The sequence below is a fragment of the Amborella trichopoda genome, chromosome 5 (genome assembly GCF_054954075.1).
Source record: "Amborella trichopoda isolate Santa Cruz 75 chromosome 5, AtrichopodaSantaCruz75HAP2 v2.0, whole genome shotgun sequence".
In the NCBI taxonomy this organism is placed as follows: Eukaryota; Viridiplantae; Streptophyta; class Magnoliopsida; order Amborellales; family Amborellaceae; genus Amborella; species Amborella trichopoda.
In genome coordinates, this window is record NC_142340.1 from 16,326,435 (window position 1) to 16,346,479 (window position 20,045).

The 20,045-nt window shown below is 35.3% G+C and overlaps 1 protein-coding gene across 6 annotated transcripts; it reads right to left on the reverse strand.

The window, feature by feature from the left end:
* Positions 1-225: 225 nt before the first annotated feature.
* Positions 226-13,309, reverse strand: LOC18448150 (glutamyl-tRNA(Gln) amidotransferase subunit C, chloroplastic/mitochondrial). 6 transcript variants are annotated; one of them, XR_016056060.1, is made up of 6 exons: positions 12,754-13,309; positions 11,512-11,552; positions 2,516-2,571; positions 2,301-2,396; positions 619-673; positions 226-507 (listed from the first exon to the last, which is right to left on the reverse strand). XR_016056060.1 is itself a non-coding variant. In XM_006858228.4 (5 exons), the coding sequence occupies exons 1-5, from the start codon at positions 12,913-12,915 to the stop codon at positions 432-434; spliced, it is 390 nt and encodes a 129-aa protein (XP_006858290.1). In that variant the 5' UTR covers positions 12,916-13,309; the 3' UTR covers positions 226-431. The 6 variants fall into 6 exon arrangements, 1 of the variants encoding a protein (XP_006858290.1); XR_016056061.1 differs by having other exon boundaries at positions 2,297-2,396; XR_016056059.1 differs by having other exon boundaries at positions 2,254-2,396.
* Between the last annotated feature and the right edge of the window lie 6,736 nt (positions 13,310-20,045).

Here is a 20,045-nt window from a genome sequence, read left to right on the forward strand (position 1 = left end):
AAACAACCTAAAAATATTGCCTTAAAAAAACTTACACAACGGAGCACACACAAGCCATTGTTTCGAGGGCTATTTTTATTTCAACGCTAATCCCTAGGTCATTCTAAGGTGATTCTTAAAATTTCGGATCATCCCAAGTGGGTGTTTTACCTGAAGAAGCAAGATTACACTTTCCCATGATTCATAGCCCTTTCAAGTTTAATGACATTAATATGGGTTTCTAAGTCACTTTAATCATATTTTATGGTGTTATTCATATGAATAAAGTCCCGCATCAGGTACCCATGGGTGAAATAAACTTTCATCAATCCGTCTGTACAAATTCTTTGGCAATTTTGCAGGTAATGTAAAATTTCTTAGAAAATCAGCAAAAGAATGACAGGTCTACATGAAGCCCTAAGATTTTTGGGGTGAGAGCACCCTATAAAAAATTATTCCTTGTTCAAGACTTTGGGAACTTTGATAAATGGCTCGCTGTAGCTTGGAACTGCTGCGATCATTGCCTCTCTGTACCATGTTAAAATTTGCAACAGTTTATCAAGTAGAGCTTTCAGCAAAAAGATCAATTCTAGTTAACCACCATCTTTTTTCACAGCAAGAAAGGAGTGAAAAGCTTACCTGTTTCCAAAAATTTCAGGTTCATCTGCTCGTGTATTGTCACTTCCTCCGGTATCTGTGAGAAAATAGATATCAAGTTTAGCATCTCTCTCCGTCCCTCCCTTCTCGTCTCAAATTTATTTCTAGAAAGAAAATAGGGTTAAAGATTACCCATGCACATAACCCTCGGGTTTACAGAACTGCAATATTATATATTAGCCAGTGCTATTTGATTTCACTTGGGCAAATAGGATTCTGAATCATTTAGTCACACACTTGATTCCAACTAACCGAAAGACTGAACCATCTAACAGAATGAGCCTAGAACCCCACATGACCAATCATTCACTAGCCCTTTAACTGGTATTAAGAAACTACTGAATTAGCAAAGTGCAACTCTCACGTTGTTGAAAACAGAACTAGATGTTACACAAGCTTAAACTAACATGATAATCTCAAAAGCAAAATCTATCTCAACATTTGGAAATGGCAGGACGCATATTCTCAAAAGCAGGGAGCCTCATAGCGCAAAATCTATCTCAACATTTGGAAATGGCAGGACGCATACTCTCAAAAGCTGGGAGCCTCATAGAGCAAAATTCGTCTCAACATTTGGAAATGGCAGGATGCATACTACAAGATACAAGGGAAGCCCAAAGACCATCAGGCCTACATCAGCATTGCTACAACTATAACAAACTACGATCACCAATTTAGGTATAAGGCAGATAACAATCAGATAAGGCCCTCTCAAAGCATACATTTAATAAGTATAAGATCTGTGAAACATGAGATGCCAGGTTGGGTCGCACACAAGTGCATCAAGGTTTCAACACGTTATCCATAATGAGGAAAATGAAAGTAACTGCGCCTCATATGCAAAATAGTGTTCATTTAAGTCAACCAAATATCCACTTCTATGTGCACCTATATGTGGCAATAATATATTAATATCTACGAATACTTCAACCAAAACAGATCATATAGTCTTGGATAACATGCAGCATCTACGACAATGCATGGGACAAAGCGATAGTGGACCATGTGCTGAAATCATTATGGCAATCGAAGTTTCGAACAACTAGGAGTTATCATGCTCCATATGTGAGATGGAGACAAAGCTCCATATGTGAGATAGAGATAAATATACTGTCTCAAGAGATGTTCCAATTGAGTCCAGAAAACAAATTTCACTCATACAAAGGCATAAAACCCAATCTTATTCAGGCATCAAAGATATTGTTGTTTAATATGCATCAGGAGTTTGAACATGCCCAAGAATTACCGCGCCACTCACACATCCAAAAACTTTGTGTACTTTTAATTAACTGTCTTAACACTTCCAAGGACACGTCATTTGCAGATTTCAACACGAAATGCGCATCTTACACCTACCAAACCAAAGTCATGGCTTTCTTCTTACCATACTTATTACTTGCGATGCCGGGAGACATGTACATGTTTAATATGCAGGTTTCGTATCATGTTATCATCAATACTGATACAGGATTCTGCTAGGACACTAGTAAATATAAAATGAGATATTTGTAAAAAAAATTATGACCAAATGCAAAGTATGCACTAATATATGGTATGTGTATTGATGTGCTGGATGCATATCTTATGTAATACGCAAGATTATATTTATAGATGTACATGAAAGGACACTAGTATCAGTGTCCCTGATTTTGAGAAATACAAACTCATATCCCCATGCTTCATATCCAGAACCATATCTGGTATCTTTGATTATTACTAGATGCCGCTTCCAGTATGAAAAGATTAGATTCCGTACTTGTCTGCATGTAAAAACAAGGGAATTTTATAGGAACAGCTGAACTCCATGCTCTGAATTTGATCGACATGATTTTCTTTTAAATGCATCAGTATCAAATTCATTCAAAAGTTAGGAAAGAACCGGCTCGAAGTGCAGGTTCAATGCTTTCAAGATTAGCTGCTTGAAGTTGTCCAAACCTGCTCAACCATAACGAAAGATAAAGGAGTTTATAAGACAACTAGAAAAGGGGCCAAACATCATTTATATGCAAAACTAGATGAAAGCAAAAGCAAAGAATGCAAGGGGAATAGATTCCATTCCATAAATTAACAAATGTGTCCATTTCATTGGTGTCCAAAAAAATTTCAAACAAGAACATGCCCAAATTCTAGAAAGAACTTAAGCAGTAAATCCATTAAAAAAATGTATTGTGGGTGGTGTAAGAATGATAAAAAAGAAAGTACCCAAACGGTCATGAATGCAAGACAATTGTTTGATATGACTTGGTTAAATAAAAAGCTGGGTTTGTGTTGGGTTTTTCTGGACAAACTTCAAGGGTTCTATCCTAGACCTCCCTTCACCCAAATCAATATGACTACCAATTAGCCGAAGCTTAAGTGACTAGATATTACATAATGAACAACTTTAAACACATTATTATAAGTAAAGAATACATGTCCTCCATCAAATAATCAAACCATAATAGCACCACAAGCCGCAGTTTAGAACTCAGTGAGCCAGCTTAGGACTCGCCTCAAGATCCCACCTCAACTTGTTGTATAGCCATGAAACTCGCACAAGAATATTGTTGTATTTTATATTCTGCAAAACTTCTACCAACTTGACATAGATCAAGAGACTACCAAGGCCCAACATGAGTCCATATTTGAAAACTATGCGACATACAATCACCAAACTGCAGTTCCCCAATACTACATCAGAACTCAAGAAATGAATTTTAGTTGGGGTATGAAAAGGGTTCGACCCACGGACCCAATGGATCAACCTATTTAGTCTGGGTCTGGACCCAGATAGTGGGCCCTATGGGTTTGATCTGGGTCCACTTGACCTCGGCCTGACCCCGATCAGGTGAGGGTCTGGGTCCAGTCTGGACCCTATCGAGTATGGTCAACTAAAATATTAAACATATACTTAGAAATATGTCTTAACTGTATTATTATAATATATAAAATAAACTTCCATATTTTTTATTTATTGGATCTGAACCCTACCTGTTTTTACATCCCTGAATTTTGGAGGATTTGTAGGGGTGGGGGGGAGGGGGCTTAGAGAAAATTGTCAGTCAAACCTTCATGATTTGGAAAAATGGTAGCTACAAATTGAATGACTTTGTTTTATCTATCCAAGAGAGTATTTCATGGATCAAAATCCAATCAAATGAGTAGTTTGCCTTTTTTTTCTTTATGGTTGGTCAGCATGGGATTCAGACATGGGATGTAGTGTTGTGTGCCCCAACACCATAAACAATCACGCCAGTGCCCCAATCCTATAAAATGAATATTACCCACCAATTTAACACAACAAGTGACTACAGGTTTTACAAAGAATGAAATAGCTACAAGAACATTCAGACATGTCAAACATGAGAACAATTCCAATTTTCATGGTAAGTGGCAGTGTAAATCAAGTTGGAAGCAAATGGAGGGAGCCTTTGAGAGTTATCATTTTTGTCCTCAGAATATCAATCAGGTTTAATAAATTAAAGAAATCTTCAAGTTGAGATCATATAAGGAAGTGCATCTTTGAGTGCACAATGCGCATAAATTCGTTTTTACGAATCTAGAAATGATACCAATTTTCATTTCTAACCAACTAGCCATCGAGGGCAACAATTTATTTAATCTTATGTATCAAATATTGCACCAATAGCATCTTTTAGTCAAAGCATAAATGGCCATAATCCGGAGCCCAACTAATCAAAAGCAATGATAAACCAAATACATAAAAAAGTCATCCATTTGATCATAGTTGTTGGAAATGCCTAGGAACCCAAATCGTTTTAGGAACCAAAATTGCGGCCAGCTAGAAGATTCTTGTCCTAGGAATCGTTGCCCGTACAATAGGAATCACTGGGAATGAGCTTCCTAGTTTTTGAGAATCATGTTTCGATCGAAAGAGATCCAAGTTTCATCCACCTATGGTATCGAGATTTCACCCTCCTTGGAATCAGGATTCCCATTCCCCTAGAATCGATACTCCAGGAGTCAAGATTCTTTAATATGCAGAATCAAGTTTTCGACATCTATGAAATCGAGTTTCTGACATATGTGGAACATAGATATGTTGTTGTTTCGAATCGGGACTCTAACATATTTGGAATCGAGTTTTTAAAGTATATAAATCAGAGATCCATGCCAGATTGCAGTAATATGGACTATGGAATGCGTTTGACGACCCTTACTAGGAATCAAGATTTCATTTTTATGGAGAAGGAAGCCACAAGCACATCTTGAGCCTCATCAACTTTAGAACCTATATTGGATGTCTCTTATTAGAAGGTTTGTCGAATTTTAAAGGGATTGTGTTGATTATTGAACTTATGGTCATTATATACAAAAGACAAGTATTCCTAAATTGTGATTTTGACTTCATTATTATAAAGACAAAATAGGATTATGCTTACGCCATGGTTTTACTTTTAATTGTATATGTTGTATTTACCAATTATATTTTAAATTTAAAATAAAGGCCATCCAGGGTGGCACAAGTAAAATAATGAAACCCTGCAACCACTAGAAGCATTCGAAGGAAGATTTCTACTACAATTGACATGGAATCAAGATTTAATCCTCACTAGAATCTAGATTCAATATAATTGAGAATGTCTACCCACAATTAATGGGTTCAAGTTTTCAAAGATGTGTTGGATCGATATTCCGAAATTAAGGAATCGAGTTTCCTTGGTTCCGATAAATGGTTTCTAAATATGTGTTGAATCGAGATTCCGAAATTAAGGAATTGTGTTTCCTTCGTTCCGAAAATTTGTTTCTAAAGATGTGTCGAATCGAGATTCCGAAATTAAGGAATCAAGTTTTCTTGGTTCCGAAAAAAGGTTTCCGTGGAGATTCCTTAACGAAACGGGGAATCGGGTTTCGGAACCGGAAACGCGAGGTCGGTGGATAGATTCCAGTAACTATGCATTTGATCCTCATACTGATCCTGCTGTGATCCATCACTCCATGAAGATGCTCAACAATTTAAGCAGTCCCCTCCAACTCCGTTGTTCAACTTAGTGGTTTTACAAATGCTGATCAACCAAACCTTTGATGCAGATTGGTTTTTATAGACATAAATTTTCACTTGGAGGTTTGTTTGAGGTGATTCAAATCTCAAATCAAAAATCTCTATGAGATCTATGACTACCATCTCTAAAGCTTTTTCTCACTTCGGATGTTTCTGTCTCAAATCTTGGTCGAAACTCAGATGAAATTTTTTATTAAAAATTTTATATTTAAATAGGAACTTCTGGAACATTGACTTTGTCAGAGTAAATTGAAGTTAGTTTCCTTTTTCCCTTTGTTACAATTATTCTAAAACATGTTAAAACGGTTAGTTTTCTAGAACTATAGAGGATCTAATTCATCATTACTTGGAGCAAGAGCAGGGGTGGGCGCATGAAGGGGAGTGATGGATCAACACAGTAGGAAGCTCCCTAGGTCGGAAGCGCATTTCGTACTATTTCTAAATTAATAAATATTTTCTTAAATCGGAAATTTTAAAAATTAATAATTTCACAAAATACAATAAAAATGGGCACACAAAATAAATAAATTATTATTTATTAATTAATCTTTATTTAATTAATAAAATTATCATATTCATTTGAGGTGTAGTTTATGTAACAATTATCTCATAAAATAATTGTGTGTGTGTGAGAGAGAGCAACTACACACACACAAAAGCATGTGTGTGTGGGAGCAACTTTATTTGCAGTTTTACACTTTACAACATCCAAAAGCATGTGTGTGTTTGAAAGAGAGCAACTACAACCCAAATGAATCATCTTTTTGGCCTCTTGTTGCCCCTTCGAGTAGCTAGGAGCAATCCCTAAAAAGTGGGATCAAGATCCCTATCTAGAGGCGCTAGAACAAAATCTAGGAGTGGGACGAACATCTAAGTTGGGAAATTCTAGTAACAAGGATCTAGTTCCCTAATATTAGAAGAGATAGATCTAGAAAAGATTTAGGGTTGCCTTAGCATCAAGTTAAGGAATACAAGATGTTCTGAACTATATAAATAAAGGTGTAGGCTCAAGGCCAGTCATAGCAGAGATTGAATTTGAAATAGAATATTTCCCTTCCAAACCACCCTTCTTGAACCATAATAAGCTAACCAATGCCTCCTAAAACCCATCACACATCCCCCTACCACCTCAAAACATAGGTTTGCCTTAATTCAATCGCAGAACCCTTTTTATTACCATCATTCCTTGCTGAACTGTGAAATTCCAGCAAGCTTCGATCCCTTTAGATAGCATAAAACCTGTAGCAAATCTTGCCCTAACCCAACCAAAGTCTTCCCATAACGCTGACTTAGTTCTACTTCATTTAGACCCCGTATTATCTAATTCTACCAGAATTAGGAAACCTTCATAAGGCACAAACCCTGAAGTCCCAATCTCAGAAGGGACCTAAAACCCTTTATAAATCCTAAATTCTAACCTATATAGAACTCCCAATCATTACCCAAACCCTTTCTTTCTATGCCCACCTCTCGTGTCACTACACTGGTATTGTTTTCTAGATTTTGAATTTAGGGATTGTGTTACTAAATGTATATCTAGCCATAGTTAAGCAGAGCGACTTTCCAAGGGGGTTTTGTGTTACCAAGGCTGAAACACCTTGGGAGCTTGCCCTTGGACTATATGGGACCTTGATCCCATTTATCATGGGATCTCGATCCCATCCCGTTTCACATGGGATCGTGATCCATAGTCCTTAGATATATGATGGGATTTTTTTTTGAATAATTGATATATAAGATTAATTTCGATTATAAAGAGTGGCCATAGTCACTAACTCAATATACTAAAGTAGTGTGTGTGTGCGTGCATGTGTGTCTACATATGTTGATTAGACGCCTTATATTAATAACAATTAGAAGATTGATCTCAACATTTCATGGACATCATCGAAAGACAATGGTGGTTGAAGGATAAAGTTTAGTTCCCATTCACGTCAGTCAGGCGCACACACACACACACAGAGGAATATATTAGGAAAACACATGCACGCATGCACACACACACATATGAGGGAAACACTTAAAAAACACTCATGAGTCACGTCCATAACACGATTGTCTGAAAGTGTTTGAATTTTATTTTGTTTTATAAGAAATCAGATTAACTGCAAATTTTGTGGGTGTGTGCGCCTCAGTGAGGTGCACCTCTATAAATGACCAATTTACCCCTCTAAATATTTCAGGGGTATCGTTGTTATTTAAATTTTGGATATTTTCTATATTTTATTTCTGTGCAAGATGGTTAGATGTCACGCCCCAAATTTCGAATAAGCTTGTAGAAAAAATTATTAAAATTCAAATACTATCAGATAATTACAGTTGTATGATGGTTTTTGAATGGTGATGAGCCATGATTGAAGCATGGTAGAAATTCACTAATAAGCCCATCGTGTGCATGTGTGTATCATATATATATATATATATATAGAGAGAGAGAGAGAGAGAGAGAGAGAGAGAGAGAGAGAAAGATTTCCTAAACTACTAGCTATAATGAATTAGTATAAGCCACTAGCTCCCAGCCGTCAGATCTTCATCAGGTGGTTCAAAATTCATATCACTATCAGAATTTTAATCTTTTTTCTAAAAATCAAATCGTAATGAAATTTTGGATGTGAACTAAAAAATAGGGCACACAATGAAAAAACATATAAAAAATATTTTCTAAAATATATAAAAAATATTTTCTAAAATGTAAAATGATCGGAATACCCCTGAAAAATGATGGGGTAATTTGGTTATTTTAAATTATTGAAAGTAATCATTTTATATTTTTATATGGTGCACAAAAGTGTTAAGTCTATACCCCCAAAATTTCATCTTAATCTAATTTATAGAAAAAGGATTAAAATTAAAATGGTGATATGAATTTTGAACCACTCAATAAAGATCTGACGCCTGGGAGCTAGTAGATGTTGCAGATAAAAATTAGAAAAAATTCTAAATTGAATTTTATTATTTTTTTAAATTTATATTTTTAAGAATGGATAGTGTGAGTTTTTAGAAAAGGTAAATCTTGGTGTGAGTTAGTTTTTTTTAAGTTTATCTTCGATTTAATGAGAGATTTAAGGGAAATTTAAGTATGAAAAGACATGCGAAGGATATGGAGAGTACGTGAAGATGGGGAAGTTTCCTTGATTCAAGGGACTCCACATGATGGGTATAGAGCCACTTGAGGAAAGAGAAAATAGCGAGATGAAGTGAGAGAAAATAGTGAGGGAGAGGAAAAACAAGGAAGAGAGAGAGAGCTAATTTTCGTGGTTCTTTTATTTATTTCATTATTTATTTTCTTCAAAGTCTATTTAAAGGGAGATGTCCTTTCATTGTAAAAAAAATCAGAGAATGAGAATTGAGATAAGTTGATCTTGTAAAAAGATCTGAATTAAGTAAAGTTGATCTCGTGAAAAAATCGATTTGGGGTGCATTCCCTTACAGACCTTGAGAGAGTGTAATTTCTCTCACCTTTGTTATTCTTTTTACTTTAATCATTTTATCCCTGCATTAATTGATATTAGAGCCCTAAGATCCGTGCTGATATGGAGAGCCTTAAGTTCTTCGAAGATGTTCGAAACAAAGTTCGTGACATGAATCAATAGTTGCAACGATTGGATCAAAGATTTGAGAGACTCACAGAAGACCTAGCAGAGCGCATTAGCAAAGTAGTAAAACAAGTTCTACGAGATTTCTTTCATATATTACAATCGAAACAAGAGGAAGAAGAATATGAAGAAGTATGTCTCGATACAAAAGGCGACGCCAATGTGCAAGAAATTTTGAATATCAAATGTAAAGAAAAAGAAGAAATTTTGAAAATAAATTATGAAGTGTGTGATGCAATATTTGAAATCCAAATAAGTGAGTCTGAAGGAGAAATCAAGATTGAGTCTAAAATCACTGTGTTCTACTTCGAGATAAGCATAAAGCATTTGATGAATCTGCTTAATGAAAAATTTGAAGAAAAGGTGCCGAGGCGCATGGTGGGATTACATCACCAATTATTAGAGCATGATTGGCTTCAAGCTCGAGGTCGAGCTTCTCCCAAGCTGGGGAGAATGATGCAGATAAAAATTAGGAAAACTTTAGAACTGAATATTTTTATTTTTTAAATTTATCTTTTTAGGAATGGGTAGCGTAAGTTTTTAGGAAAGGTAAATCTTGGTGTGAGTTAGTTTTTTTTTAAGCTTGTCTTAGATCTAGTGAGAGATTTAAGGGCAATTTAAGTATGAGAAAGATAGGGATTTAGATATGGGGAGTACATGAAGATGGGGGAGTTTCCTTGATTCAGGGGACTCCAAGTGATGGGTATAGAGACAGCGAGGAAAGAGATAAAATATGGAGATGAAGAGAGAGAAAATGGGGAGGGAGAGGAAAAACGTGGAAGAGAGAGAGTTCATTTTTGTGGTTTTTTTATTTATTTAATTATTTATTTTCTTCAAAGTCTATTTAAAGGGAGATTTCCCTTCATTGTAAACTGATCAGAGAATGATCAAAAAATGAGAATTGAGAAAAGTTGATATTGTGAAAAGATTTAAATTGAGTAAGTTGATCTTGTGAAAAGATCGTTTTGAGGTGGATTCCTTTGCAGACCTTAAGAAAGTGTAAATTCTCTCACATTTGTTATTGTTTTTAATTTAATTATTTTCTCCCTACATCAATAGCCTATATTATTCATTATAGCTAGTAGCTAAGAAAATCTTTTTCCAAATATACTAGCTATAATGAAATCCTTTTCCACATATATATATAATAATTGGGAAAAGGCTAAAATGATGATGATGATGATAGGGAGTTTAGTTTCAAGTTATACTTAAGTCAAGACCTTTTGGTTAAAACTTTAATTTTATGGACAAATATTGTCCAAAATATTAAATAGGCAATATTTAAGTGGGGTATGGATGGCTGGAGGAAGATCACACACTGTTTCTAAAGAAAAACAGACTTCTATTGAAGAAAGAAAAGAAGGCTAGGGCGGTAAAAACTCTAGGCTTTCCTCACAAATTGCATGCTTTTGGCTGAGATTTCTTGCTGAGTTTTATTATTTTCTCAAGTTCTCTACATCAGTTATTCTATGAAAGAATTGGAAAATGTTAATCTCAAATACATTGTCATCTTTACATGAAAACAAGAAAAATGTATGCCAAAGATGATGCATGAACAAGTGCACACAAATATAGAATTCTCCAACCCATGGGACAGTACTTGCTTTCGTTTAATACATATAGCTGTCCATAGCTTCAAATACATTTTATTCGTCAAGTTGTCACAGAGGTACTAATTTCGAATGAGTTTCTCAAAATTTTTGATGTTTCAAGTAGCCAACATAGTGGTATGTAAATCATCATGCATATGTGCACATATAGATATTGGAGGGGCATTACATAGGATGCACACATAAAATAATTAGGGGAAAAACATACATTCATAATTAGAAAAATACAGATGTAATTTCCAACACATACCAATGTGCAAGTGCGGGTCTATATGTAGATTCATGAGTATATACACTCATTCAATATCATATGTATAGGTCATGTTGGACTGTACTGGTCATGTTGTACTTTAACAATGACTTAAGTTCTGAATCAGAACATCATAAGATCATAACAATTATAACATTATCCTCTAAATTCTAATGGAGAGAAGTTGACTTCATTATTCTTAAATTAAGATATTTAAATAAAATTGAGAAGATACTCATTGATTTTCAGCTCAACAAACTAATCGAGTGGAATAGCAACAAATTTTGGATAATACATAGGAATGACAAATTAAACGCAACTCCAAAGTACTTTTCATATAGAATGATGTATGATGAATTTATGGCTGACGAGAAGGAGAAAATTTTATCATTTATGATTAAAGACAGTTGTACATACCAGTCTATGACTTGTTTGATTTTGGGACCAAACTCTTCAATCTGAAATGCAAAAAACATTCATAAGCAAATGTACTAAAAATCACAAATTTCAACTATAAAGATTGATTTTTTTTTATTTCGACAGTCAAGTAGATTTTCCAATGCCATTTCTGAGATATTATCGTGAGTCAAAAATGATTTACAAAATTTGAGATCCATAAGGGAAAGTGATGTTCTCTCTCCCTTCAGCAAAATAGAAACATTGAAATAGGAGCCACAAAATATCCAATAGAAAGTGATTTGTCCGAAAGATAACAAGAAAATAAAGCACGAAGTTATGTCACAATCATGTAAGCAATGTCAGTATAGGTCTTTAATATCATAATTAGCATGAGCCAAGAGCATGTCAAGTATAGCTATTCTCATTCAGCCAAGATCGAATAGAGGTGTATCCTCTTTACTACCAAAAGAAAAATAATGGAGTTAGAATCTAGATTAAGCCTTAAAACCTGAGAAAATGCCAGCCTGCCAATTAGCAGAAGAAAAACATGGAAACATATATGGAAGTGATTGCTGCCACTAATTTGAAATATTAATTATATAACAAAGAACAGTAATGTTCAAATTTCTTCTACAGTTTAGTTGCAAAAGAGGGCCAAGCACCCTTATCAAGACACAAGGGCTGGGGTAGAAAGCAAAACTATTACATTCGTGCCAAACTCATGTATCACATGGAGCTTTCCGAATTAGCGCTCGTTTCATCACATTTATGACCATTACAATCATTGTTCAAAATACCAGTTCATAGTCAAGGAGTGTTCTCTCCCATTTGCTTTAAAGAAAATACCCATCCATAGAACCCAACAACCAGAAGTATCATAGAATGATCAAATCATCATTATCATATGGAGAGGAAAACAATTCAGGATTCCTGTAAATGAACCCATACATCAACAAACAATGAAAAACAGAGACAATGTTTCTCCAAAACGATGAGGCCAGTTTACCAATTTGTGACATCAAGTGAGGCAGCCATTGAACTTCTTCCGTTAATAAAAGATGCAAAAAGAGGTATTTAACAACCTTCGAAACACAACTAAATATGTAATAACATTGAGACATATACATATGACAAACCCAACTAAGAAGAGCTTAAAAAGGATCTTGATTTCAGACTCTATATACTTTTAAGTTTGGTTTTCTATATAAAATCCCAGTGACGAGTAAAACCAAAAGAGAATACTGGGGAGGAGGGTTTTACCTCATTTGAGGTAAGTGAAATTCGAGCACTCTCTGCTAACTGAGCCACATCAGGAGGTTGGACGAAAAGAGAGCAGCGAGAGGAGAGAGAACGCCTTTTTAGGGTAGTGAGAGAAAGACAGGCTGGAATTCGAGAGAAACAGAAGAAGGATGATGATGCCATGGCTGCAACTGCTGGGAAGATGGGTTTCACACCACTGGAGGTGACACCGATAGCTTCTTTGTGTAATTTTGATTTATTTGGTGCCCTCCGCAGGTCAAATCGGAAGATTGATTTATCCCCTTGACTTTCAAGTAGTCGTGAGTCGAGATGGAAAGTTAAATTGACAAGACGGTTAAGGCTGGAAATGAAAAGTTCAATTGCCAAGACCGTCAAGACTGGAACTGGATCGGAAAAGAGACTCTATCACGAGGCCCTAGCCGTTAAAGGAATTCTCTTTGATATGATATCCCTCGCCTGTAACTGCTGTCTTCATGGCTTTACTTGCTTACTACCGTTAGACACCATAAAAAAAGAGAAATTGAAGTCGCAGGCTCAAACTCTCTCTCCTCTAGCTCCCGTACTGGTTCAAGTGCCGGCTCTATCTTCTGTTCAACTCGGCTTCTTTCACTTACAGAATTTCCTTGCCTTTTTTTTTGGGCAACTTGCCCTACCGATCAAGCTTCGCTTACAATCTGCTTGCCCTAGAGCATGGAACTAGAAGTCAACTGAGCTTAAAAGTCACTTTCCTGCTGGAATCACTAAGCCACTAACCGCAACAACAGTAGGAATTTCTCTAAAGCCATAGACGCTTGAACAAAAGAAAGAGTTTGATCTACGACCTCCTGCCCTTAAAGCGAGAGGATTTTACGAGTGGACGGACTTGCCAAAGAAAAAGCAGGAAAAGCGAGTGGAATTTGTTTTAAAATCCTGAAACCAGACATTCTCTTTTCTAAGCTGTCCCTTCCCGCAAGACAAAGATTGAATGTCTATGCCTATAACGAAAAGCCCTTACAGAACGCATCGCAAGAATTTCTGGTATGATTGTCAAAACCGAACTTAATAATTAAATTTAAAATTTGTATAAAGTCTTTTTTTTTTCCCTCTTTTTTTTTTTTTTTTTGACACAGTTACATAGGTCAAAGAGAAAACATTAAGGTATATTTTACAAACCTTAATTTGATTATTTCAAAAATTTGTATAAATTTTTTTTTTTTATTTTGACAAGGTAGGAATGCAACTTGAGGTGTTGGGCTATGAAAACCAACTCTCTACCGTCTTGACCCAAGCACGTTTCCTAAAAGTTCATATAAAGTTGTTGCACGCATTTTATTATATGGACTATATGTCTAACATAATAAAAATAGGAAAAAGTTTAAATATGGACTATATGTCTAACATAATAAAAATAGGAAAAAGTTTAAACAGAGCCGAGGCTCTAAACAATCAAATTAGAGCCCATCTCAAAAATTTCACTAGAAGAGGTGGTTTTTATGCCCAAATATCCTCAAATTGATCATCTTGACATCAAGATGCATGGACAAGAGAAAAAAATAGATTTCAAGTTTTGAAAATAATGCAGTTTTGGACCATGAATTTTCAAGTTTTCATAGATCGGCTCGATCTACATTATTTTTGAAGCTTTAAATTTTATAATTTAAAATATACATATATTTTAAAGCTATTACAAAGATTTCCAATATTGAAACCACATTTCTCGACACTATTTGAAGGTACGTTTTACTTTATTTGTTTAGAGCCTCAGCTCTAAACAAACCGCACCCATCAAATTTTGGGTAACAGAATAAAAATTTGGCTAACAAAATCTTGAAAATTGACGGTCTAGATAATGCATTACAAGATGCACTATTATCAAGACTTGAAGCCTATTTTTTTCCACATCCATGTATCTCAAGGTCGAGATGATCAGATTCGAGGGTTTTTCGGCATTGACTAATATATTTTTGAGGTGAGCCTTTGATTGTTTAGGGCCTCAACCTTATATGAGCTTTTTCAATTTATTAATAAGATATTCAAACAAAAAATGCCGACAAATCATAAAGAAAAAGTTAATGTAAGGTTGCAACTTTATATTATAAAAGTAAGGTGCACCTCAAAAATCTAGTAGAAATGAGTATTCAAAAGTTGGAAAACAAGTACATCAAAAACAACTTTTTCTAATCTATTTTTGAGGTGCGCCTTAGTTTGAATGTTTAGAGCCTCAACCTTATATGAGCTTTTTTCATTTATTACTCAGATATTCAAACAAAAAATGCCAATAAATCATAAAGAAAAAGTTTATTTAAGGTTGCAACTTTATATTATAAAAGTAAGATGCACCTCAAAAATCCAGTAGAAATGAGTAATCAAAAATTGGAAAACAAATACATCAAAAACAACTTTTTCTAGTATATTTTTTAGGTGCACCTTAGTTTGATTGTTTAGAGCCTCAACATTATATGAGCATTTCCCATTTATTAATCAGTCAAACAATGCCAATAAATCATAAAGAAAACGTTTATTTAAGGTTGCAACTTTATATTATAAAAGTAAGGTGCACTTCAAACATCTTGTAGAATTGAGTATTCAAAAGTTGGAAATATGGACAGTCGATCCTCAAGATTTGCAAGTATTTATAGATGTACTCCATCTGCATCATTTTTGAAATTTTAAATTTCATAATTTGGGTGGAACATCAATTCTCAAGCCATCGTAAGATTTCAGATACCAAGACCACAGCTTCCGACAAAATTTAGAGGTGCGTCTTACTTGTGTAGAATAAGGTGGGCATCCTATACCCAATCATAAGACAATTCTCTACGAGACTTCAAAAAAAACAAATTCAACAAGGAAACCCAACCTCAAAAGGGGTGGGGGAGGGGGCGAAGGGGAAAGGGGTGGGGGGGGGGGGGGGGGGGAGAGAGGACCCCATGTGAGACCTAAGATAGCCGGTTGAGGGGGAGAGGAGAAACAGACAGGGCCCTATGTGAGATCTGAGATAACCAGTTGGGGTGGGTGGAGATGAAGACACTCAAATTATTTTCGATGGAGAAATCGTTATTCAAGTCCTCTTTTGACTTTCTGGAAATGTAGATTTTAGGATTCAATTTTGGGTTATCAAACATAGTTTTCTTCTTGTAGAATTGTTCAAAATACTAAAATATTCATTTATTTAAGTGCAATCAAACATAGCCTAAAATCGTCTCAAGATTATATGCTCCACTTATGAAATATGGACTTGTGTGTCTGAGGTTCTGATTGCATGTCGATCCTTTAGTGACACGGACATATATGTCAATCTACTAGAAACAAATACGATACCTCTATTATGGGTCCACATAAGTGTCCTTTTTTGACACGCTTTATTTTTGGAAAGTGTCGTTCCTTTGCATAAAAAATCATTCTTCACTGAAGAATATTTTATTTAAAATATTTTATAATAAAAAATGTTATTTTCCTACCTAGGGTTTCCATAAGTCACAATTTCAAAAAATAAAGACAAGCTCTTATTTCGAGTACCATTCAAACTTCTAGAAACAACTTCTAGGGTTTCTCCCTCTTCTAAGTCGTGGACCTGTGGATCTTCATCTCCATCTCTTCTCTAACTTTTCCCTTCTTCCTTCTTATTGTTCCTTGTGTTGTGTAATATCTTTTTTGTTCACAAGGCTTTTTTTTGTCATCGATAGCATGATTTGTATTCTACTTTGCATTTTCCTAGAACTCGACTTTTATTAATCTGATTAGTACTTTTGTCCATTGTCACCTAGACACTTCATATATTCTATGGTGTCGTTATCGACTGTGTAGATCGAATCCGACACATTACCCCTATGTGTCGAATCAGTAGGTTCAACACTTCAAATATAAGTATCATCAACTTTTTATATTACAATGGTCCAGGGCCAAATAATAAAGCAGGTGTGTTGGGTTTATGTAGCCTTTAAAGGCCTTATGAGTGCTTGTAAAATGAAATGATATAGTGGAACATGAACTCAGTGGGAGTGTGGTCCCTCGTTGGCCATACTAAGCAAACGATGGTTTGCTGATATGGATCTGTGCTTAACGATCTAGGTCAGTCAGTTGGAAAAAACCCATGTTACCTGAGCATGAAGAACAAACAGACGAGGATTTATGGGTTAGCCCTTGATGAGGTCGGAGAACATGTCCGGATGAGTGAGCCGAAGGACTATGTGACCCTTGTGTGTGATGGTGGCCTACTGAGATAGGGGCTAAAACCTCATCCATGTTCCATCACACGGCATGCATATTGATAGATCGTTTGGAAAAGCCAGATATCCACCTTTGGGTGAAGCATATGCATATGCGAGAGATACCCATATGCGCCATAGAATTGTGGTCGCATCAGGTCGTGGTGACCTTGACTCGTCTCTAGGGGAGGACCTGTAATCCACAGACTGGGATTGTGACCCCTTGATTCATCCACCGAACTTTGGTGACCCGCTAATGAGCCCCTGCTTGGACTGTGGCTCATGGGAAACACTGGGTCGGTTCGATAAAGCTAGTGTCGTCTGTAGTCCGCAGTTGAAGGTAGAGTACCCCGTTATTACAAATTAGATTCCTAAAACCATATGGATCCTTTTCCCATCATATTAATTTAATTGTGTTCATTTTATTATTGAAATGATTTTAGTTTTATTATTTGAATTTTTATGAATCTCTCAATATTTTCTTTGTGATTTTTGGACTTATAAAAATATTGTTATTGTTCTTACAAAGTTATAAAAAAAATTCAAATATATATTAAATTGTTAAAATAATATTTTTTTTCCATGGGGGGACCCATAGTGCACATGGGCCCACCATGTGGCATGTGGGTGGGGGCCCACATGTGGCACAAAAGGGTGGCACGCCACACCCTCTTTGGATTCTCTTGTTTGCTTTTAAGATAAGGTTAGTTTGATTTGTGGCATGTGGTCAAATCTTGGAAGAGATATATTGACCATGCCTTTATCTATTTTGTAGCAAGTTTGTTTTAAAGCGATGTGGTCAATTTGAATTGATATAGATCTTATCTTATTTATATTTGGTAGTATTTATCTACTTGATATTATTTGACATATCCTTATGGAATATGTGACATGAATCGTGTAATTTTATAGAATGCATGATATTTATTTTATTTAAATATATTGATGGGAAAATGGTTTAGGAAAAGGGGATAATAGTTCATGCACCTTCCATAATGTTGATGGCCTATCTATGAAATGGATGACTAAGATCTCTCACCCCACAAATCACCCTTGATCGACGGTCTATGTTCAATCTCACAAGAAGAGGCAAGCCAAAGAAAACCCTAAGACACCATATTCAAAGCCTATAAAAAGAGATTGTCTATACCCAAAAATCTCTACACCTTATCTATTGTACCTAATTCTCGTCTTTCTCTCTCATATCCCAAAAAGGGTGCACGCACCTCTCTCTCATGCTTGATCTCTCTCTCACACACATTGTGAAAGAACCTCAGAGTTTAGGTTATGGAGTTCTTCTCTCCTATTTCTCAAATATGGAATTACCGCTAAGGGTTTAGGGTTTAGCAAAAAGAGAATCTATCTCTCTCAAACTAGGTTGCTAAGAGAATTCACTTAGGGTTTGAGTTTGTAATCAAAAGGGTTCATGTTCCATTTGTGTGGCTTGACCGAAATTTGCTTTTTCGGTTCGAGATTGAAGCTAGACCGTTGATCCCGCGCCATCAAATGGTGGTGACTCGGTATGGGGTGTAATAAGCCCGTTTGAGGTAATCTTCAGCACTCATGCTTTTTGTTTCTTGCGATCTTGTCTTTTATTCTCAAGCAAAGTACGTAGTTGTTTCAATGGCATCAAATTGTTAAGATCTTGGTTTTATTGTTATGTTGATTTTATTTTGAAATTTATCTTATTATAATAAAGACCACCTGTAAGTAATCTTTTGCCAAAAGAAAGAGGTGAAAAAAAAAAAAAAATGTATTCCCTGGTAAAAGATCACGTAGGTCTTTCTTTCAAGGTGTTCATAACACCAAGGTAGCGGTTGATAACTTTCACTGTAGTGTCCCTAGGAATTACCCCTGCTACTGACATTCTTAGATTCTATGATGCAAGTGAAAATTAATAGGGTGAAAGCTGAAAACCCTGTTTGATAAACTGGAAACTGCCTGTAATACTATGTATTATATATTTCATTGATACGATGTACAGAATGCTTTTTTAAAAAAATATTTTGTAAGTAAATATTGTTCATTATGTATTTCATCGATAGTCCTCTGTCATGAAATCATTTAAATATTTGCACCATCGATTGGTATTAATGTGAAAAAACAAGGGGATCATCACGAGCTACAAGTAAACAATATCAATACAAAGACAAAGGAAAGCATGGAGCATTGAAGACTCTAAGGGGTTTTGAAAAACCATATGACCCTGTGTATTTGAATGCCTAGCAACTTTAAGGACTGCATCCATGAATTTCATCTCATTCAATATTACATATTATATTTAAATCATTGTAAATGTATGATCTATCTAAAGCACATCCATAGCTCAATATACAATTCATTAAGCAAAGTTTGGATGCAATTATCAAGAAGCTAAGATACAAAATCAAATTTACCTAAGATATCATAAAAGGACAATGGACAAAAAGGCAATCAAGGAACTTAAGAATTTAAGAATTGAAGCAACAATTTGTTCAAGCCAGGAGAATTAAGAATTTTTTAAATGAGAGACAAAAGAAACTTTGTAATTGAGACAATTAACAGAGTTTAGAATCTTCAAAGACGTTTCAAAGGATTTTCAAAAAAAAAAGTGACAATATTATATACAATTAAAATGTGAGCCTGTAAGGTGAATGTTATTGAACTCTAATTTTCAAATTAGTGGAACTGTCTGCACTTTGCAATCATGCAAAGCTCATCAGAAATCTAAAGCTAAACAATGATCATATTCACTTCAACACAACCACACCAGGGAAGTTAACAAACCTATGTTCAGGATCACCATTAACTCCCAAGCTTTCTTAAAAAATATTAGACAAGTACTGGTCAAGAGAAGTATCTTTGATTACTATCTAAAAAATCCATCAAAATAATTCAAGTATACTACAAACTTTTGAAGTCCCCAATCCCTCAGTCAGTGGATCACATTCCAAAAGGAAAAGTAAATCTTTTTTTGAGAGAGCGAGGTGGCAGCAGGTAATACAAACAAGTAGCTCAAACACTCGCAAAAGAAGATCTACCACAAAACCAGTATCAGTGTCATTTTTATCAACAAGAAGTGAACGCAAAACCAGATGCTAACATTAGAGACTCGAAAGAATCCAT